This window comes from Antechinus flavipes, chromosome 4, assembly GCF_016432865.1.
Source record: "Antechinus flavipes isolate AdamAnt ecotype Samford, QLD, Australia chromosome 4, AdamAnt_v2, whole genome shotgun sequence".
Taxonomy (NCBI): Eukaryota; Metazoa; Chordata; class Mammalia; order Dasyuromorphia; family Dasyuridae; genus Antechinus; species Antechinus flavipes.
In genome coordinates this window covers 479,020,975-479,042,521 of record NC_067401.1, presented here as the reverse complement: position 1 = coordinate 479,042,521, position 21,547 = coordinate 479,020,975, and the positions used below count along the sequence as shown (strand labels likewise).

Below are 21,547 nucleotides of genomic sequence, written 5' to 3'. Positions count from 1 at the left end.
TTCAGGGACTTGGGGGGGGGGGGCTTCAGGTGTAGGAGAGGCTGGGACGGCCGGGGGGGGGGGGGCAGGGCCAGCGGCCGCGTGGAGGGGGATGCTGAGGGGCCCCGGCTCACCCCTGACCCCAGGCTGCCGCCGCCTCCCCGCGGGGCTGCCCGGACCCCCCCAGAGCCAGAGAAGGCGGAGGGACCAGGCCCGGGTGGGGGGTTCCCCGCTGCCTGGCGTTGAGTGCCCCCCCTTCCTCTCCGACTGACCACCAGCCCCTCCCCCCGTCCCCTTCAGGGGACACTGATCCCTTTTGGGCCTTAAGCTTCCTCAGCCACAAGGGCAGCAAATGGGGACTTGCCCTCCTGGCCCTGCCCCGGGAGCCAAAGGAGGAAGGACTTGGAGTTCCACCATACATCATAAACAGCTATATTAGGGACATTTTTATAGGTTTCAGGCATGAGATCTAAAAAACAAACAATAAAAAGTCCTTCCTGGGGCCTGCCGTTCTCTCCCAGAGTCCTCCCCACCCGGGCTCCTCTCGCAGGCCCCGAGCCCCCGCCCTGGGCTCCCCCGCGGGCTCTGACCGGCCTGAGGCGGCCTCTGGGCCCGTCTCTCTCCGGCCTTAGTCTCCTGGGCTCCTGGCGGCTCCCCCACCATTCCTGCCTCCTCGTGCTCTTCGGCCCCCTGGCCCCCTCCCCCATTCCCGACCTCGGTGCCCCGGGGACGCCCCCCCCCCCCCGAGGTTCCTCTCCTGGCTGCCATGGCCCGAGCCCCCGGGGGGGGGTCTCAGTAAGCGAGTCCCCGAAGGCAGGGAGGGTCGGAGCCAGCCTTGGACTTGCTTCCTGCGGGGGGCACAGGGCGGGGGCAGGTGCCGCGGAGCCCCAGACCCTGGAAGCGGCTCCTGGGGTCACACCCGGGCCAGAAGGCCTCGGCTCGGCTGTGGCTCAGGGCCAGCTCTGGCTTTCCTGCTTCATCCCCAGGGGACTTTCCCCAGACTCTCGATTGCTGCCCTGCCCTCCCTCCTTCCACCTGGTGCCTTCCTGATGGTTCTGGGGGTGAGTCACCTGCCTGGGGCTCCTGGTCCCCCCAAGGGTGCCCAGGAGCAGGCAGGCCGGGGCTTGTCCGGCCCCAGGGACGGGAGGGGGGAGTCTCCCGAGACCTGGGGGAGGGGCGCAGCAGGCTCCCTTCAGCCAGCCCGGGCACTGCCCCTGCCCAGGGACCCACCGGCAATCTGCTCGCCAGGCCCTGCTCCGGAGGAGCCCGGCAGCCCCCTGGCGGCCACAAGCTTCCCCAGGGCAGCAGCCCCGCCCAGAATCCGAGCCAGGCAGGCCTGGAGCAGGGGAGGGGCCATCACCCAGCACTGCTGAGCACCTACTGGGGCAGCCCCGGGGTCAGAAGGCCCCGAGATCAAGTCCATGCTAAGCACCAGGGACAAAAGGAGAAATCCGTCTGGGGGACAAAAGGAGGAACCCGTCTGGGGGACAAAAGGAGGAACCCGTCTGGGGGATAAAAAAGGAGGAACCCGTCTGGGGGACAAAAGAAGGAACCCGTCTGGGGGTACTGGGGATAAAAAGGAGGAAACTGTCTGGGGGATAAAAAAGGAGGAACCCGTCTGGGGGATAAAAAAGGAGGAACCTGTCTGGGGGATAAAAAAGGAGGAACCCGTCTGGGGGACAAAAGGAGGAACCCGTCTGGGGGATAAAAAAGGAGGAACCCGCTGGGGGATAAAAAAGGAGGAACCCATCTGAGGGATAAAAAAGGAGGAACCCGTCTGGGGGATAAAAAAGGAGGAACCCATCTGGGGGATAAAAAAGGAGGAACCCATCTGGGGGATAAAAAAGGAGGAACCCGTCTGGGGGACAAAAGGAGGAACCCATCTGGGGGACAAAAGGAGGAACCCGTCTGGGGGATAAAAGGAAAAACCTGTCTGGGGGTACTGGGGACAAAAAGGAGGAACACATCTGGGGGTACCAGGGATACAAAAGGAGAAACTCAGTTCAGTGGAGGACAGGACCCACAGCTATGCACAAGACAAATGGGAGCTAGCAGAAGGGAAACACTAATGTTAAGGGGGCCTGGGAAAGACTTCCTGGAGAAAGGGGGTTTCAGCCGGACTCCAGCGGAGGGCTTCGCCCAGGCAGCGGGGCTTGCATTTGCTTCCAGAGGTCCGCGGTTTACTGCGTGGGGGAGAGGGACAGCCCAGGCCCCCGGCAGCCCCCGCGGTGGTGGGAGCCCCAGGGGTGGCAGCACATGGGGGGGGATCTCGGAGGGATGCACAGTGTGGAAGGATGAGGATGGGGGAGGGGGTGCCGAGCAGCAGGGGGGCCCAGGTAAGATTTTGCACCCCGTGTTTTTACCAGACCCGGACAGACCTGTTGGGTTCCTTGGCCTTTGCTCACCTGTCCGTGCAGGAGTGAACGCTGGGGGGGAGAGGGATCCAAGGCTGATGCTGGGATGATGAGGGGCCCAGGGGTTCTGAACTGATTCCCCCAGGGGCCTTCCTTGGGGCACAATGGCAGGGGGCTGGGAGACGGCAGTGGGGTTTGCAATCCCCGAGATGTGTGGGCCGTGCCCTGAGTGAAAGGTCTTTGGGATGCTGAGCCCCTCTGGCCGGATGGAGGGACCCCCCCTCACTTCCACTGTAGGCCAGTGGTTAGGGCCGCCCTGGGGCCCAGGCAGAAGCCCCTGACTCAGTTTCCTCCCTTGTAAAGGACTGGCCTCTAGTCACAGACCACGGCCCACCTGGCCCTGGAGTCAAGTCCTTTCTCAGTGGGAAGCCCTGGCCTCCGGCCGCCCCCCGCCCCCCCTCGGAGCCAAGGAGAGGGGCAGATGCACACCCACAGGCGCTGGTACTTTCTCTCTTTTTTTAATCAATCAATGGTCAGTGTATCCGCCGGACGGCAGGCTTGCGGCCCCAGAGCAGAGGCAGCGCTGCCCCGGGCTCTGCGGGTCTGTCTGGGAGGTCAGTTCCTGAGTAAGGGCCGGAGCCGCGGGCCTCTCCCCCCTCCGTGGGCAGGAAGGACCCCTGCCGCCTCAGTTTCCCCAAGAGCCTCACCGGGGGAGGGCATTTCCTGGGACATTCAATAAATAAGTTAGACTCTGCCCCCCACGCCTCCCGTAAGGCCTCATCCTGGCTCCCAGGGCCCGGGCATGAGGGCGCGGCTGGGGAAGGAACCTCCTCGGCCCCACGGCCGCCCTCAGAGCCTCCTCCTGGGAGAACCCCCAGCAGCCAATAAATACCCTCCCGGGCCCCGCAGGGTGCGCTCAGGGCCAGCTCCTCGCCCCCTCCGGGGAGCTAGCAGACGTCCTCGGGCTCACAGCGGATGGGGTTCCAGGCAGGAGGGGCTTCTGGGAGGCCCAGCCCAGCAGGCAGCCCCTCACGTCTGCTCCATGGCTCCCCCGGGCCCCCCACCCTCCTCCTTGGCTGGAGGCTCCAGGAAGATGGGGGTCACCGATGGTGGCTTCTTCACCCTGGGGGAGACCGGAGGAGGACAGGACTCAGGGGGGCCCCGGCCCCCCCCACATGCACAACATGGCCTCTGTCTGGAGCCAAGGACAGGGACTCCTCTCCTCCCGGGCGGCCCCCCCTCCCCTCCTGGGCGGCCCCCCCCTCCCCTCCCTGATGCCCGAGCCCCCCCGGCCCCTCCCTGAGGCCCGAGCCCCCCCCCGGCCCCTCCCTGAGGCCCGAGCCCCCCCCCGGCCCCTCCCTGAGGCCCGAGCCCCCCCCCCCGGCCCCTCCCTGAGGCCCGAGCCCCCCCCCAGCCCCTCCCTGAGGCCCGAGCCCCCCCGGCCCCTCCCTGAGGCCCGAGCCCCCCCCCGGCCCCTCCCTGAGGCCCGAGCCCCCCCGGGCTGAGTCACTCACGAGTACGGGGAGGCCGGGACGCCGACGACCAGTAAGTGATTCTTCTTCCAGAAGAGTCTCCACAGGCCCTGGTGGTTGCCTCGGACGTCCAGGTCCCAGATGTGCAGGCACTGGGGAGGAAGGCCCGGGGTGGGGTCACCTCTGCGGCCCCGACTTCTCCCAGCCCTGGGGCTGCTCCGTCCCAGGGAACAGGTCCTGGCAGGGAGGGGGCCCAGGGGCCCTCGGGGGGAGCGGGGCACGGGCAGGGAGGCGAGAGGGCACCTTGGCGAGCTGGGTCCACGTGGAGAAGTCGTTGTCCTGCTCCATGCGGATGAAGGTCACGTACGTGTGACCCTCAGTATCGGGCACAAACGAGTCCTCGCAGGGGTCCTTGCTGTGGTCCAGGACTTCGGCCTCACTGGGGATCAGAGTGCGGATCAGGGCCAGGTCCTGCCCCCCCGTGGCCCCCCCCTCAGCCCCAGGGCTCGTACCTGAGAAGCCGAAGGACCTCGACCTCGTACGCGTCCTTCTTTAGACTAGAGGGAAAGGGAGATCCCAGTCAGGGGGCTCCTGGGCCATTCAGGGGGCCCGTGAGGGTTGGGCGGGAGCGGGGAAAGGCCGCCCCAGGCCCGTGGGAGTGCTCCCCGCCCCCGCCACATCCCAGCCCCTACCTGTCCACATTGCGGAGCTGGACGCCGGGGACGGTATTGAATTTGTGCTTCTTAAAGTAGGCCTCCTGTGGGACAAAGGTCAGGCTGCATGAACCATCCCCGGCTGACGTTTCCAGGCAGCTTTTCTCCCTCCCCCCGAAGGAGCCGCTTTGGGGTAACGGAAGGATCCCCGGATTCGCACCCGGCTCCACTAATCGCCACTAAAGCAGCTGGAAAAGCCCCTGGCTCGGAGCCCTCCCGTGGGGGAGACAGAGCTGGCCCCAGAGCAGCTCAGAGGCTGGCACGGGGGCAGGAGGGGAGGGCACGGGGGTCCTCGGGGAGGGCACGGGCTCCTTCTGTGTGGTGATCCCAAAGCTCTATTCTCGGGGTGACCAGAGGGAGCCGAAAAGGGGAGTTTCCCTGGTGAACAGGAGAGCTTCAAAAAGCGAACAAATAAAGGGATCGGGTGGAAGCAGAGGGAGAAGGCGAGCCCCGTCAGGAGGCCAGAGGTTGGGAGACCAGGACCCAGGGAACATCTGGGGCTGCCGTCAATCAGCTGGCGACTCTTCCTAGGGGGAGGGGGGACTAGACCCGCTCTGGGGGAAGCCACTTGTCCTCCCAGAAACGAGCTTTTGGATGACCTAGAAGAGTGGCCAGGAAGGAGGGAGAGAGAAGGGACAGGTGGGGAGGGGAGGCCCTTGGGGCCTGGGAGATTTCTCTCCTGAGTCACATGGTGCCAAATGAAGGAACCTGGAGGAACCAAGCCCTCAGTGCTGCCCCTCAAAGACTTCTTTTTTTCTATTAGAGCTTTTTATTTACAAGACACATGCATGGGTAATTTTTCAGCACCGACCCTTGCAAAACCTTCTGTTCCAACTTTTCCCCTCCCTCAAAGACTTCTGGAGTGAACTGCCCGCAGGGCAAGCACAACATGCCGAGAACGGGCGTCCAGAGCGGCTGGGCTCCTGACCCCACGAGGTCCGTAAAAGGAGACCCATCCCAGGCAAGAGATGGGCTAAAAGTAAAGCGGGAGGGGAGCATTCATCAAGCCTCGCGGCTCGCCGAGCACCGTGCTCAGAGCTAGGAGACAGAGGAGAAAAACAAACGGGGACAGTCCCTGCGCTCGAGGAATCGCCTTTAGTGGGAAAGACAAAACAGGAAGGTTCAGATCCAGGGAAAACCGAACGACCCGGTGACGCGCTACGTGAAAGGAAGAGGCTGCCGTGCTCCCAGAAGAGACGGTGGGACAGAGACGGAGTGAGGGACAGAGAGAGCTGGTGCTGAGGGAAGTCAGCGGAGCCAAGAAAAACAATACCCACTATACCCCTCCCCGGCTCGTCTCGGCCCCTCTCTGCCGAGCCGCGCACGGTGCCCATTTTTAAAGCAGTTTCACATCTTCCCAAAAGCTGCCACAGACCACGAAGCAACTTCGAGATGAAACCTAAGCGCACCAAACGGCAGAGCACCCACGTTCTTAGAAGCGACCCGAGCTACAGGAGAAAATCGACGGCAAAATTCTACTTGTGGGGAACCTCAACTCTCCCTTCTCAGAACTGAATAAATCCAACCATACAATAAAAGAGAAGTTAAGGAGATGAAAAAATTAAGGAAATTTGAGAAAATACAGATGTTAAACACCTTTGGAGAAAATGGAATGGGAACAAAAAGCAGTCCATGGCACCTTCACACATGTTATCAGGGCATTAAAAACTTCACAATCAATGTGTTCCTTGGTTTCGCTGGCTTTTTTTTCTCTTTTCTTGAAAGTACGGTTATATGGGATGGCTCCTGGGGAGAAAGAGGAAAGTAGGAATACCAAGAAATCTTGGGGATGTTTTTTTTTAAAACCAGACAATGATAAAACTTGTTTTAATTTAAGAAAAAAGAAAGCTCTGGTAGTCCTTGAAATGCGACAGCAGGGAGAGGATTAAGGGTTCAAGAGCGAGGCAGGGGGTAAGGGGGCAGCAGCAGGACTAGCGGATGGCAAGGCTGTGGGGGCATCACTTTGCCCACCAGAGTGAACCTCACTCATCCCTTCCCGGGAGGGGACAATGAAGCACTCATGCCCCTAAGCCCCTTTGGCCCCCGGATGAGGAAGGGCTCAGCCTGCACAGCCACTGCCACGGCTAATCCTGTGATCCTGGGGGCGGCGGCGGCAGCTACGGAGGAGGAAGTGCGGCAGTTGTTCCAAGTCCGGCCGGCAGCCAGCCACTGCCGAGGCCCCCCCCCCCCCCGTGTGCCCCAACCCCAGCAAGCGGGACAAGCGGCCGAGCTGCTCAGAATAGCTGCTGTTTGGAAGGTCCCCGTGAAGGGCGTCCACTGCAGCCCTCACCGGATGCTGCGACTCGAGCTCAGCCTGTGGCTGGCACCCCGGTCCCACCCACCGCCCATGGGCAGGAAAACAGGAGCCACTGCCCTCAACAGCCCCCGCCGGAGGGCGAACGCCCCGGCATCTGCTGTTGCAGAAGCAGCTGCTGCTAAGCCCCACGGGGCTGCTGGGGGCCTGAGCCACGGCTGGCCCGCTGCCTGGGGTCGCGCCCCCCACGCTAGGGGGTCAGGGCGAGAACTGCATTGCCCCCAAGAGCTCTGCCAGACCTGGGGCTCTAGGAAAAGGAGGAAGCCAGGGGTAAACCCCACGGCTCTGAGTGTCTCAGCACAAAGGCAGCTGGTTCTGAGCCTTCTAAAAGATGGAAGAAACGTGGGAGGGAGTCTCTGCTCTGGACCCACTCAAGCCCCCAAAAAAGAAACACGAGGGGAAAGCCTGGCAGAGCCTGACAAGCGCCTGAGATTTCGAGGGAGATGGTTTAAAATGAGTCCAGACAAACAAAGATTGCGTAAGACCTCCCACCCTAAAATTAGCCCAAGAGGGAAGAGGCGGAATGATGCTGCCGAGAAAGGCGCGCTCAGGGACCCGCTCACTCCCGTGCCGGAGGGGGAGGACAACACGGGGAGGACAGCTGGGAAGCGGAGGCCCTCTCCTGCAGGCAGCGGGGGACGCTGGCGGGCGCGAGGACCAGGAGGACAGAACGTGACCTAAGATGGGGGACTCGGCCTGTCTCTTCTTTATCACAAAAAGGCTCATTGTGGGGGACGGACTCACAGATCAGGGGGTGGGGCTGGTGGCTGAAAAACAAAAGACATCAGTAAAACTGGAGAAGAAAAAGGCTGAGGAGGAGCCAGGAACGGCCCAAAGGGGCGACTTGAGCGAAGCAAGTGTCAGGAAAAGCCCAGAGAAGGCGGCCTGGCCGGGACGGGGACCGTGAGGACGGAAGGAAGCTCCTGGCTGCTCGCCCACCGCCCCCAAGCAGGCCCACGACTCCCTCCGCTCCCTCCAGCCTGCCAACTACTGCCCGAAGGGCGTCCACGCAGGGCGCCTCCTCTCTCAGTCTCACTCCTCATCGTGCGGCTACCTCGGACCCGTCCTTTGCTGGAGCTGCCAAGCCCAGCAGCCTCGGCTCCATCCTCCCTGACCTTGACCTCTGACACTGCTGGTCACCCTCCTTCCTGCTGCCCTCATGCTCCCTAGGCTTTTAGGACACACTCGTCTCTCGAGGTTCTCCCCCTCTCTGACTCCTTGTCCCCTTTGCTGGATCCAATCCAGAGGATGGGGTCCCTCTGTCCCGGACGCCCTTCTCTTCTCCCTCTCTCCCATCCCCTTGTTGATCCCATCGGCTCCCATGGATTTAACATCAGTACTGATTCTCCTGCTTTTTCTGACCCAGGCTCTGCTGGCCTCCACTCTCACATCTTCCACGACCTTTCGCACACCTCGGACCGTGCTGTTAAACTCACTTATGTCCGAAACCGCTCCTTCCCCCGAAACTGCCCCGGCACCATTCTTTCCCGGGCCCTCGGGCTCCCGGTCCGGACTCCCCCCCCGCCCCCCTGCTCCTTCTCTGGAACTGGCCCTCTCCTCTCCTCTGACCCCGACACCTCCCCCTCCCGTGCCTGGACCACTGCACCAGCTGCCGCGGCCGGAGGCTCTGCCCGACTCAAGTGTCTCCCATTCCAGTCCATCCTCCATCCTCCATTAACAGGATTTTTCTAAAGTGCAGGCCGGGTCAGGTCACCTCCGTACTCAGAAACGCCGGTGGCTCCCTATGGCCGCAGGATCAAACACGAAGGGCTCCGTCTGGCATTCGAAGCCCTTCCTGGCCGGCCCCCTCCTCCCTCCCCAGTTCTTACATGGGTCTGCACCAGGAACCCTTCCACGCGGTGATGCTGGCTCCTGGCTGGTTTCTGAACGGGATCCCACCATTTTCTACGATGCCCCCCCCCTCCTGACCACTGAGCTCCCCCCTTCCTTTAAGCCCCACCTCAGGAGGCTCCGCCCACCCCCTCTACATTCCAATGCCTTCTGTTTCCTTATCCCACGTATCGCTCGCTGTCTCTGTGCATGTTGCCCCCCCCACGCCCCCCGCAGCCCCCTCCCCCGGTTAGACTGTAAGCGTTTGGGGACGGGGGCTCTTTTTCATCTCTTTGTAGCCTCAGCTTATAGCACAGAACCCAGCCAAAAAGCAGGTGCTCAATAAATGCTTATGGAGGGGCCGCTAGGGGGCGCAGTGGGCAGAGCCCCAGCCCTGAAGTCAGGAGGACCCGAGTTCAAATCTGACCTCAGACACTTCACACTTCCTGGCTGTGGGACCCTGGGCGAGTCACTGAACCCCAACTGCCTCAGGAACAACAAACAATCAAATAAATAAATAGATGCTAGTGGACTGACTGATTACCCAGCTGTCATTAGCCTTCCTCTAAGGGGATACTCTCCAGATCGGGAAGGAGAACAAACATGGCAAATGGAGACCAGCCCCCCTCTTTCCCTCCGTGCCCAATCCTGCATCCGCGCTGGCGAGGCCCCTGGAGCTGCTGTCCCCGTGGCAGCCCCGCGTTGGGAATGGCGCCCACCCTCCCTCACCCTGCCTCCCCGCCGTCCCGGCGTGGCCTTGGGGCGCTCTGTGACCCCGTTCCCTCCCCGTCAGCGCTCAGGCCCTGTCCTCCCTCCCAAAGCCCCGCCGGCGGTCTCCCCGTCTCCCAGCGGTCACACAAGCGGAGGCCCTGGGCAGCACGGCCCCTGGCAGACTGCCCATCCTGCTCCATGCCTGCCAAACCGTGCTCCGAGGGGCATCCCGGTCCCGGCTCCGCTTTCGCCTCCTCCCCGCACTCTCCCAGGCGGGGGGCGCCCTCCTCCTCTCAGCACCCTCAGGCCCCTTCAGGGCTCGGCTCGGGACCCCTCCCCACCAGAGGCTGCCTCCATTTTCTCCCACTGCCCACCTTCTCTGAAACGAGCTCCTATCTACTTGCCCGCCCGCATTTTCTCCCCCAGCAGAGCTGAGGCGGCCTAAGGGCGCAGCCGCCCCCGTGTCTCGCCATCCCTCGCCCGGTGCCCAGCGCAGTGGGCGCACCGAAGCCCCTCCGTCCCTCGGGACGAGCCCGCACTTCACTCACTCACGTGGAAATAGCCGTTCATGTTGAGACCCACGATGCCGAAGTGGTAGGAGCGGGAGACATCGGGGATGATGCACTCGCGGCCTCGGCGCTGCTCGGGCATCCGCATCCACATGTCCCAGTCCCAGAGCTGGCGAGGGGGCACCGGGTCAGAGTCGCCCCTGCCCCTTGGTGGCGCCCGCCCGCCCCTGCCCACGGTGGTGGAGTTACAGAGGCAGCCGGGAAACCACCAAGGCCGGGCCGTGGGGGGCCTGTGGTCACGAGTGGCGGTGAGGGGGCCGGGCAGCCACAGGGCCCCCAGGAGGCCCCGGGGGTCTCGGGGGCAGGGAGCTCACCTTCTCCGGCGTGGGCCAGCGCGGCTCCAGCTCATCCTTGTACAAAGACTTCCTGAGCACCCAGCCCAGGCCGGGCATGGTCTCTACTCGATAGAGCAGAGCCGGGTCTTCGGCCGTGTGCTCGTAGCCCTGAGGCCGGGCCAGACCATCGGTCAGGGTGGGGGCTGGGCACTGCCAGCCACCCCCCACTCGGACACCAAGCTTCCTCCTCCCCCAAAGCCCTCCCCAGGCCGGGTCCCACCTGGTCATTCCAGGCAGAGATACAGTAGATGGACTCATCTTCCTCCAGGAGGTGGATGGACTGACTGAGGAAGCTGAAGGGGAGAGAGGGAAGGAGGTCGCTGGGTCTCGGGGCCCCTCCTCCCGTTGGGGTGCCCTTAGTCGGAGGCCCTGGGATCCAGCAGAACTGGGCGCGATGCCTGGGCCAGGCCGATACAGAAATGGAGAGACCGGAGCGTGGGCCGGGCCCTCTCCTCCCCGCTGGCCCGAGGCCCTTCCTTCCCTGCCCTCCCAGCTTGCTCAGCTCTGGAGCGAAGGCCAGGCCACGGCTCCAGATTTCATCCTGCCCTGGCCCAGTCCTAGGCCCCCGCCGGGCCCCGTCCCGAGCCCCAGCCCTCACCTGAAGAAATCAACAGCAATGTCCAAGTCTTCTTCTAGGATCACAGCAAACTTTGCCTCCTGCGGACGGATGGGAGATGCGATGGGACTCCCCACCCCCCAGGTCCCACTGGCCCCAGCTCCCCACGGGCAGCGGCCCATACTCACAGGGTAGAGGTTGAAGACGGCGGTGAGGCTGGCCTTGTAGTGCTGGGTGAAGAGGACGGGGAGAAGGGGCTGAGGGGGGCCCGGCCCGGTCTCCCCGGCGCCCTCCCCCGCCCCGCCCCCCCTTCTGCAGTACCTGGGACACCCGGGCATTCTTGATGCTGATGGGCGTGTGCTGGATCCCCTTCAGACCGAACAGGGCGACCACATCCATGGGCTCCTGGGGGGGCCATAGGCGTCAGTCCTCGCGAGCTGGCCTCCCGTCCTCACCCTCCGCCCCTGACTGGCCCCCTCCGAGAGGTCGCTCTGCGTCAGCTGGGGGGTCTCTGCCCCAACAACAGGACCCAAGGAGGCCTGACCTGCTCCTGGGACTCGCAGCCGACCAAGCCGAGGCAGGGAGGCCTCCGGACATCAGTCAGGATCCGGCTAAAGCAGGGGCCCTGAACTGGCTGGTCGGGGCTTTAAAAGCCACGGCTGGGACGGCTGGGTTCCGATGGAATCGGTTTCCCTTCTCGGGGTCTGTATTTTGTCTTATGCATTTAACAACATGGGTCTGATGAGAAGAGGTCCGGAGGCTTTTGCTTTAGACTGTGGCCCCCGGGGGCCGTGACGCCAAAAAGATGGGAACCCCTCGCCCCAGAGGCCCGCCCGGAACTGAACCAGGTGAAATTCACCGCAGATAAATGTCCAGTCTTGGGCTTGGAGTCAAAAAAATTTAGCTTCGTGAGAGCAAGAAGGGAAAGCCTTTGTTTTGAAATGGATCTGGGGGGGTCTTAGTGGACCAGACGCTCCCCACGACTCGGCTGGGTGTGAGGCTTCCAAGAAGGTAAATGTGGGGCGAACTCCCCCTCTTGCCAACATCTCTCTTCTCCTGAAGGCCTGACCCTCGAAGCCATCCCTGACGCTCCCTCTCCCTCCTGCCCTAGGTCCAATCGGCTTCCAAACCTCTTTTCTTCTACCCTCCCAGCGTGTCCCGACCGCCCTCCCCCCATGCCGCTGCACATCATCCCCCGCCTGGATTACGCAGCAGCCTCGGGGGTCTGCCCGCCTCCCAGCCACCCCCTCCCAGCTGTCCCCGAGGTCATCCTCAAGCGGCGGTCATGTCACCCGCCCCCACCCCGGGATCCAACAAAAACCCTCTCACGTTCAAAGTCCTCTCCTGGGCCGGACCCTCACCACTCCCTCCCCCACCTGGGCAGGCCGTCAAAGCCACCTGCTCCCACGGGGCACCCATCTCCCCCCTCGGGGCCTTTGCCCTGGCTGTGCCCCTGCCTCCTCAGGTCTCCCCCGCTGAATCCCCAGCATCCTTCGAGCTCTTCCTTCCCCACTGTCCCAGCGGCTAGTGCTTCCCTCCCAGACCATCTGGCCTCTCCTCGTGTGTCTTGCTGTCTCTTCTGCCCCGGCTGCCAGCTCCGAGGGCAGGGGCTGTTTCAGCACTGCCAGGAGGGCCGAAGACTCTTGAGCCTTATCTTTGTTCTGAGACCTCTCCTCAGGGGGACCACCAGCTCCCTCGGGCCCAGGCCGGCCCCTGTCTCTCATCAACTCCAGGCTACCCAGTACTTTCTCCCAGTAGCACCAGGAGAGGAGCACAGTGAAAGTGTCCATTTTACAGATGGGGAGCCTGAGTCTGGAAGCTGGGATTCTGAGCATCCTTCTACAAAATAAGGAAAGGGGCTCGGGCTATCCTTGGTGTCAGTGACAGCCAGCCTGGTCCCGGAAGAGAAGCTATTCTGTTCTACCCAGGAGGACTAGTCCAGGTCATACGGTACAAGGAGCAGACTCGGACCAGGTCAGGGTGCAGGGTCTCGATCCACAGGCTCCACCTCCAGCCCTAGGACCTACCTCGTAGTAGCCATCGATGAAGACTGTGATCATGTGGGGGTTCACTCCCTGAGCAGAAAGGAGGGATCGTAGCATCCTAGGGGAGCCATGGGAAGCAGACATCAAGCTCCACCCAACACATTTCTAGATCATGTGACCCCTCCCCAGGCATCCCCTGGGCAATAAGGTGGACAGTCCCCCTCGCCTTGGACGCCTCTAAACAGGCAGACAGACCCAGCTCCCTACCTGAAGCTTTGGGCCATTCCTTCCCCCGGCTCACCTGTGCAGGTGTCCGTTTCCCTTCCCAGGATTCCTCTGTATAAGCAAGGAGGCCCCCTTGGGCCTCCCTGTAGTGGGTAGGGATGGCTGGGTCCATGTCCCTCCCAAGGACTCACCTGTACAGGTAGTTAGGCCGGTTCCCTGCAATGACTGCGACAGGCACATCAGCAACCTTGTTGTTGGGAAGCTGGGGGGAAAGGAAGAACAGAACTCAGCTCAGCTTTCCTTTCCAAGGAAAAGGCCTCAGGAGTCTCACGCGAACTCTGCGTGCGATCTGGGGCACTTGGGAGGGACCCTGATATTTAATATTATTACTCTGCTGAAGACGGCTCGGGGGGCCTGGGGCCAAGGGCTGGTTTCAAACCCTGTCTCTGGCCTCATGTGTGATCCCTTGCAGCTCCCAGGTCTCTCTAGACCAATTCTCCTCAGCAACACAGAGGTGTTCCCCTGGAAGTGTCCACAAGCCTTGAGAAACCAAGGAGGTCCTCGGGACCCCGGCAGCCTCATGGGAGATCTGGACAAGAGGGGCCGAGCTTGGCAGGTGTAGGTGGGTGAGCTAAGGGGCGAGATCTGTGTGCCGGAGGAGAGGTCCACAGCAGGGAGCACCCAGACCCTCACTCGTATCTATAATACCAGTGCCCGGCACCGGTTTTTCTGTTCAGCCTTGGGGGTCTCCACTTGTTCCCCTGGGCCAATCGCCTATCAACCCCCGCCCCCCTACACACAGCTCCAATCTGGCTCAGACGTCTCCTCCTGAGACCCTCCCTCAGAACCTGCTCCCGCTCTAAGGCTCAGCCCAGAGCCCAGACCCCGAGCTCTCGCTCACTTACCGGGTCAGGGTTGAATTCAATGGGGGTGGGGTCCCCACAGCTGCACACACTCCCATAACCCTCCACTTTGCTGCAGAAGCGTTTCCGACGGCGGTTCAGTTCCGTGTCTGCCCAGTGACACTCTGCCTCTGGGGGGAAGGAAAGGGTTTGGCCTGGCCCCCCCCAACCTCCTCTTCCTCTCCCTCAGGCCAGACAGCAGTAGCTAACTCTCTAAGCCAGAACATCCCGGAGTCTGGTCCCAGCACCCTTGGGGTCCCAACACCTCCAGGCCTCAGCTTCAGGCATCCAGTAAGTCCCAGGCTCAGCGATGCTCCCGGCCCACCAGCCCTCAAGGATCCCCCAACCGAGGTCGCATCCCATCATCTTCTCCGGCCCCTCTCAGGTCCCACCTTCAGCCGAGCTCAGTGGGACATCCGTCTTCAGCAGGATGGGCTCCCCCCAGGAAGACAAAGTGGGAGACTTGGAGTGTTTCTCCCCCAGGACAGCACCTGGTAGGGGCAAGGAGTGTGGGCAGAGGTTAGGAGGAGGAAAGGGCCTCCTGGGCCCTCCAGCCCCTTACCCTGTTCTGGGCAATCTCAGTGCCTCTCTGCAGCCCTGAGGCCCCCGCCAGCCCTTTGGGGGGAAGGAGCAGGATGGCAGGAGTTGCTGCTTTACCTCCTTTCCGGCCGACAAATGCCCAGGTGTCCCTCCAGCCCAGCACCGGCCCCGCTTGGCTGCCCAGGCTCCGAAGGAGGGCCTTGGCCGTATCCTTGAGGTGGAAGGAGCCCTCGTCCTGTGGGTCAGAGGGGGTCAGGCAGGAGCTCTCAGCCAGTCACATCCTGGCTCCTTCCCTGCCCCCCGCCCAGCAAAGGACCGGGACACCCGGGAGGCCGGCTCAGGACCAAGCGCAGGGCGACCGCACTGACCTTGACGGTGCAGATGATCACGCGGCCGGGGGCCACCATGTTGAGGAAGAGAACCATGGCCTCGTCTTCATGGGGGGAGTATGTATCAAACACCCGCTTTGCCATCACATGACCCTGGGGCATTGAAGAGCGAGAGAGCCAAGTGAGACCCTGGCCCCGGATCCAGGGCTCCCCCACCCCCAGCAGGAGCGGGCTCTCACCGTGGCCTGGTTGAGAACAATGACATGGATGCCCCGTCCCTGCTCCCGAGCCTCATCTTCCAGGACCTGGGGGAGGAGGAGGAGGAAACCAGTGATGGATCAGGCAGACGGCGGACTGCAGCCCAAGAACCTCTGAGATCATCCAGTCTGCTCCCTCATTTTACAAATGGGGAAACCGAGGCCAAGAAGACTGAAACAGGCTGCCTGAGGACCCACAGCTAGCCAGGGCCTCAGGGTCAAGATCTGAATCCAGCTCTCCTGCCTCCGATTCTGTGCCTCTGATTACTGCGCCACCTTGAGATATGGAGGCGCGGGGGGAGAGGGGGAGGGGGCTCCCCCCAAGGCATCTGCAAACACGTTAGAGTGCCGTGCAAACGCTGACTAGGACTCCAAGCCTCACTGCTCCTGCTCCTGCTGCTGTCACAGCTCCAACTGCTGGGTGACCCTGGGCGAGCTTAGGGCCACTGGGGAGCCGGCCCATCCTGCTTCCACCGCACAGGGAAAGGGGATAAAGCTGTCCCTGGGGCCAGCGACATGGCAGACAAAGGGGACAGGGCTGAGTCACATGGGAGAAGGAAGAGAAGCTGTTGTTTTACCAGCAGGGAGCCTGACTTGTCCAGGTCACACAACTAGCAACCCGACTCTGCTCCCAGCTTTAGGTACAAGCGTACCTAGGTGTAAAGGGCATGTTATTGCCCTGTAAGGAAACAGCAAACAAGGTGCAGAGGCAGCAGATGCACGGACTGACGCAGACTCCAGACTGCACAAACGTGGTTCAGGGAGCCACTGAAACAAGAGGCTGTCCAACCACCGGGAAGGAGCTCGGCCCAGGGCTGTGCCCAGAGCCTGCCTCCCTTCTTCCCTCCCCTGCAGAGGCAGAGAACTATGGACGAGGAACTTCAGGCTTTTCCAAAACTTGGTCAGCTTTGTCTAAGTGGGTGGCTCCCCCCATTTTCCCTCTTAAGGGTTCTCTCCCTCAGAGACATCCAGACTTGGCAAGAGAAAGGTCAATTAGTTACTCAGTTTGGTCAATGTACATTTGAAGCCCCCTCCTATGTATCTCCTCTCCTCTAATTTCACATCCCCTTCTCATTTACCTGGACTATTTCAATCTTCTCCTAACTGGTCTGCTTCTATTCTCTCCTCTCAAGTGTCAGCACACAGATGGCGCTTAATCAATGTTTATTGGCCAATACCAACTTCTCCTAGTTGCCAAAACAATTTTCCTATTGGAGATTCCCTGACCACTTCATCCCCCTGCTCAGGAAGGTCCTATGGCTCCCTACTGCTTATAGGATGAAATTCACACTCCGGACACTGAAATCCTTCTGGCTCCCAAACACCTTTGCAAACATCTCCCATCACTCCCCTCTGACACACTGGCCGTTCCAGCCAAAGGGGCCTCTTGGCTGCCGCCTGGACATGACATTCTACTCCCATCCCTGGATTGTTGCCAGGCCGCTCTCTATTCTTGGAATACACTTCCTTCTCACTTCTGTCTCTGAGTCCCTGGCTCCAGCCTCAGTATCATCTCCTTGCTGAATATACTTATTCATCTTTCCCTTTTTTCAAAGGGAAAAAACAGAGGCTGCCAGAGGGGAAGGGGCTTGCTGGGAGTTACACAGACTCAATCTGATCTTCAGGCTGTCTTGCCCTGCTCTTAGCCTCTCCAGGGCTGGGCCGAGGCTATCTCCCTGTCTGCCCCCTAAGTCTCCGAAGGTGCTGCAGGAATGAGCCCCTGGCCCTCCCTTCCTTCAGGCTACCACCTGGCCCTCTGGGAAGATCTGCCAGATCCTGGTAGCCCCAGGGCTCTGCCTGGACACAGGGAAGTCTCCAAACCCCTCCTACTCCCCTTAGCTTCCACAGCCGCTGGAATGTTGCCTAGCTTTTATGGAGAAGCTGGGGTCTCTTGGCCGAATCCCTCAGGATCCTGCCCTCCTGGGCTCCCTCACCCCAAAATCTAACGCCAGGTTTATCTATTTAACTGGACAAAGCCCCTCCCGGGCAGCCAGGGGACTTTTCTGGGGAAAGCAACTTGAGCCCTGGAGGGGATAGGGAATAAGAAGGTGGGCCCCACTCACCGTAGTGCCATCCACCGCCACATATACTTTGCTCCGGCTGGAGTAGACCTCAACATCCAGCACCCTGCGGGGGCCCGCAGCGCCCCGCCTCGGGGGCTCCTGGTGCTGCAGGGACTCCTCTAGGTGAGAAGGGGACAGAGGGTCAGCTCACCCCTCCTCTCTTGGCCCCTCTCAGAGAGCCTCCCCCTCCCCCCAAGCCTCTCAAACCGTAGTCCTGCTCTGACTCCAGGTCCTCCCCATCCTCCATGACCCCTCCACGTGTGTCCAGGATCAGTTTGATGTTGACGAGGACGGTCACCAGCAGAAACAGCACGGCCCCGGTCTGCAGGAGAAGGGGCAATTGGGGCAAAGAGCCGACAGAAGGGAAGGCCCGGGGCAGCCAAGCCGCCTTCTCCCCTTCCAGTGAGGGTCTTGGGGGGCAAGTATTTGGCTACCACAGCCCTGCCCCCCCCCCCAGCCCTCTAGAACAGTCTCCCGGACTGGTAGTGGGCTCTGCCTGTGCACCCAGAACCACTGGCAGCGGCTGCGATGCTGCTTTACTCGTATCTGTGGAGAACTGGGTTTCCCCGGCCATGCTGGAGACTCCCTCAGGACCCTGCCCCCCCCCTCCTCTGCCCCCTCTCCCACGTTAGGATCTCAGGGTGGGCAAGGTCCTCATCTGCTCCTTCTCTGCCTCCCCCCAAGGCAGGAGCCTGGGCTCTACTTACTCCCAGGCCCCCAAGCCCAAGAACACCGGGCAGGCCTGGGGCGGCTCAGGAAAGATGGGACCCCGAGGGCCGGCCCCCAGCCCAACCTGGGACGGCTCAGGAAAGATGGGACCCCGAGGGCCGGCCCCCCAGCCCAACCTGAGACCGCGAGGGCCGGCCCCCAGCCCAACCTGAGACCGCGAGGGCCGGCCCCCAGCCCAACCTGAGACCCCGAGGGCCGGCCCCCCAGCCCAACCTGGGGGCAGTGAGGACCAGGAGATGAGGGAGCCGGACTAGGAGGGCAGGCCTGGGTCCCCAGAGGGCTTCCGGGAGAGGGGGCCTGCAGAGGAGGCTCTTTGGGGAGGGGGAGACAAAAAGGGGGCCCAGCTGGGCCGCATCCCGACCTGGCAGAGGCGCCGCACAAGGCGCTGGTTGGTCAGTCGGTACTTCCAGGCCAGGTACCAGCCCCGCTTCTTCCTGGCCCCGAAGGGCTTCCCCGGGGGCCCGGGCTTCCACTCGTCCATGCCCGGAGCAGCGGGGCCCAGCTCTCAGTGGGGCCTCCGGGGGGTCCCTGTCATTGCACCTGGCGACGTCGGAGGGGTGACTGTGAGGGGCTCAGCGCTCCCCTCCTGGGCTGCACAGCCGCGGGGGCGGGGGGGACCCTCGGCAGGGGATGCAGTGTGCGGCCCGGCCCCCGCAATGGGCCCCCCTTGGAACACCCGCCCCCGTCCCTGACCCCCCCGTGCCCCCTCCCAGTTCCGGGATGGACCCCTCCTGGAACCAGCTCCCGGCGGACCCTTCTCGAGCCCAGCCAGCCCAGGGCCCCGCCCTCATGAAGGGCCCCTCTTGGAACACCCCTCCTCGGCCTGGGGACCCCCCACCTGCACTCACGGCCTCCTAGGGGAACCCCGCGGGCTCAGGGCCGGCAGCAGCGGCAGCGGCTGCGGCACAAGCGGCAGCCGGCGGGTCCCGAGCCAGCTGCCTCCTCCATGCTGCCTCCCGGCCCCTCCCGGTCCCTCCCCGCCCCGCCCCGCCCCGCCCCGTCCCGTCCCGTAGCTTCCGGTCTCCGTTGGGTCAGAGGCCGGAGGGGGGCGGGGCTTAAAGGGTCCGCGGAGCGGGAGGGGCGGGGAGAAGAGGAGAGGGAGGGAGAGAAGGGGAAGGGGAGGAGTCTCGAGGAGTCGTCAGGACCCCGGCCCCGCCCCCGAAGTCCGCTCGGAGAAGCGGGGACCTGGACCACCGGGAGCTTCTCAGACAAGGAAACTGAGGCTCAAGGAGGCAGGTTCGGTTAGGGAGAAGTTCCGAGACTAGCTCCCCAGGCGGCGCCATAGTCCTCGAGGCTTAAGGAGGGGGCCTTCCCTGCCCCCCTGAACTGGGCTTCTTAAAGCTTGAGAGGACTGGGCATCACCAGCCCTGGTTTCCAAGGTAACCAAGCCTCCGTGATTGTCCGCATTTAAACTCGAGCTCCGGAGCCGGCGGTTCCCCTTTTCCCTGGGAGCTCTGCCCTGGGGACCAGTCCCCTCCCCCACCTCTCCCTGCCTCTCCCAGCTGCGGCGCCGGGCTGGAGGGGCCGAGGGCCTCAACTCTCCCGGGTCCACTTGGCTCGAGCAAGGGAACTGGGTCTAATGGTCAAGACATGGTGGAAATGCGAAAACCAGTCCCCGGCAGACTTCCGTCCGGTCAAGCCTCCCCGCCTCGCCCCCCGCCCAGCGAGGCTGTGAACATACAAGGTCCTTTTCTCATCATTTTTAGCCCCCTCCCCCATGATCTGTGCGGGGGCGGGGGTGGGGGGAAAGGGTTTGGGTTCCGGTTAATATCCTCAGGGTCCAGCATAGGATACAGGAATCCAGGGATGTGTGTGAATGTTGTAGCGGATGCAGAGAAGGAGGAAGATGCCGCGTTCTCCACTCCCTCCTTCACCTCCCCTCTGCTGTTGCTTAGCTACCTCCCTGCCCTAGGGCCAATTGCATTTTAGCGAGAGGAAACAGGGACAGGAGGGGGTGGGGTGGGGGTTGGAGGCAGGGAGGTCTGTGCTCTCGGTTCTCTACATCAGAAGCCTCTCGGAATCAGGTGCAGAATCTCTTGTCTCAAGGGCTCTAGCTTTGCTCAGGGGGAGGGACACAGGAAGGGAAGTTTCCAGGCTAAAAGGTAGACTGGGGAATGGATTTTTTTTCCTAGCTTCGACTCAGATTCTCAAAACATTAGAATCTGTTTCTTAGCGTTTAGAATAATCAGCACCTCAGAGCAGAGGATACTAGAACCTGGGGCTTGGGATCAGAGGCTTGGAATCTTCCACCTAGACTTTTGGACCCTTGGATCAGAGAATGTGAGAGCTGAAAGGGATCTTAGAACATGGAACAGAGAACATCAGAGCTGAGAGAAACATAGAAAGGTAGAGCTGAGCATATGACAGCTCTAGGAGGGCCCTTAGAAAATAGAACTTCAGACCTGGTGATGGGGACAGAAGGTAACTTAGAATAGAGAAGGTGGGGAAGGTGGGGGAGGCTCGGAAGGGAGATCAGAATTAGGAGGGAGCCTAGAACAGGGAGTGTCAGAACTGGAGGAAGTCTTAGAACAGAGAATGTGACACCTGGTGGTGCTGTCAAGAGTACCGCACACACTAAGGCCCAGCAAGCAGGCCGTGCCCTGAGTTTGGCCTAGCAACAATCCTTTGGGCTCATTCTCTGGATGATCTCAGCCATACAAAATCCCCAACTGTTTCACAGAAGCATGCTTGTTGGACAAACATCTCTAGTATCCGTGTTCTATCAGTAAGCCCCTATAAATCAAACTTGTCTCATTGTTACTGTTACTCCTCACTGTCTGAGCCACAGGTCACTATGTAGCCATTCGTATATAATAAGTATCGCGATCTCCCGACAGCCTCACTTCGGCACATGTGCCCTGACTCTCCTGTATCTGGACTGCTTTGCTTGGCTCTGACAGGTTAGAGGCTGTTTCTGGTCTGGTTGATATTAATTGATGTTAGAAGTGAGAATAGACACCGAACCAGGCCATTGAATTCTCTACTACCAGTGGGACAGACTAGGTGCCATTGGACATTTATCTCTCTGGAGTCTTGTAACAACCGTGCTCACACCCAGGACACCCCAGAATCAGCCGGAGTCAGGATAAGCAAAAGTCCTCAATCTTTATTCTTGGTCCCCAGACTCAGGACTGAACAGGATGGAAGCAGAATCTCCGCGATCACCTTCCCTCGTCTACCACCAAGAGTGTGTGACCTTGGCTAGTTTTACTCCACCCCTTAGTCACGCCTACAATCTTCTATACAGCCATCATTGAGTCAGTATGGATAGTGGAAAGGACCATTTTCCAAGCATATGCCCATAGAGTATCATCCAATCAGAAGTTAGCCTCAAGCGCTTGCAGTAGCGGCATCTCAGTGCATAGTTCCAGCCCTCTCCCGCTTTCTTTTGTTTTAAAACGCAGATGGTCCCGCGATCCCTGACTTCTCAGGATGATGAGAGCCCCTCAGAGAAGGTGATCACACCCTCCCTGACTTCTAGGAAAAGAGGTGAAAACACCAAAAAGGAGGTGATCACAGCCCCCCTGACTTCTCAGGAAGGGAGGTGAAAGCACTAAAAAGGAGATGATCATGCCCTCCCCGACATTTCAAGAAGGGAGATGAAAATCACCAAAGGGAAGTGAGGATTGCTAGAGGGTTTCTGGGGTGAAAGTTTTTATTAGAAACAGGTATGCACAAACCCAT

At 61.4% G+C, this 21,547-nt stretch overlaps 1 protein-coding gene across 2 annotated transcripts; it reads right to left on the bottom strand.

The window, feature by feature from the left end:
- Nucleotides 1-3,274: 3,274 nt before the first annotated feature.
- POMGNT1 (protein O-linked mannose N-acetylglucosaminyltransferase 1 (beta 1,2-)) lies at nt 3,275-18,851 on the bottom strand. 2 transcript variants are annotated; one of them, XM_051999839.1, is made up of 22 exons: nt 18,702-18,851; nt 18,225-18,403; nt 17,342-17,456; nt 17,135-17,253; nt 15,054-15,119; nt 14,854-14,967; nt 14,603-14,720; nt 14,338-14,436; nt 13,949-14,076; nt 13,235-13,305; nt 12,861-12,936; nt 11,155-11,238; nt 11,022-11,063; nt 10,876-10,934; nt 10,498-10,570; nt 10,257-10,385; nt 9,926-10,051; nt 4,498-4,562; nt 4,318-4,362; nt 4,109-4,244; nt 3,848-3,957; nt 3,275-3,456 (listed from the first exon to the last, which is right to left on the bottom strand). In XM_051999839.1, exons 2-22 carry the CDS (start codon nt 18,342-18,344, stop codon nt 3,363-3,365), a joined length of 1,989 nt encoding a protein of 662 aa, XP_051855799.1. In that variant the 5' UTR covers nt 18,345-18,403; nt 18,702-18,851; the 3' UTR covers nt 3,275-3,362. The 2 variants fall into 2 exon arrangements, with proteins under 2 accessions (XP_051855799.1, XP_051855800.1); XM_051999840.1 differs by having other exon boundaries at nt 18,712-18,851.
- Between the last annotated feature and the right edge of the window lie 2,696 nt (nt 18,852-21,547).

Excerpts from the sequence above, each read along its gene's own strand:
- POMGNT1 (XM_051999839.1), bottom strand. The coding sequence starts at position 18,344 with ATGGACGAGTGGAAGCCCGGGCCCCCGGGGAAGCCCTTCGGGGCCAGG. Across the intron at positions 14,968-15,053 it reads TTGTTCTCAACCAGGCCACG|GGTCATGTGATGGCAAAGCG; the intron begins GTGAGAGCCCGC and ends TCAATGCCCCAG. Across the intron at positions 4,563-9,925 it reads ACATGAACGGCTATTTCCAC|GAGGCCTACTTTAAGAAGCA; the intron begins GTGAGTGAGTGA and ends TTTGTCCCACAG.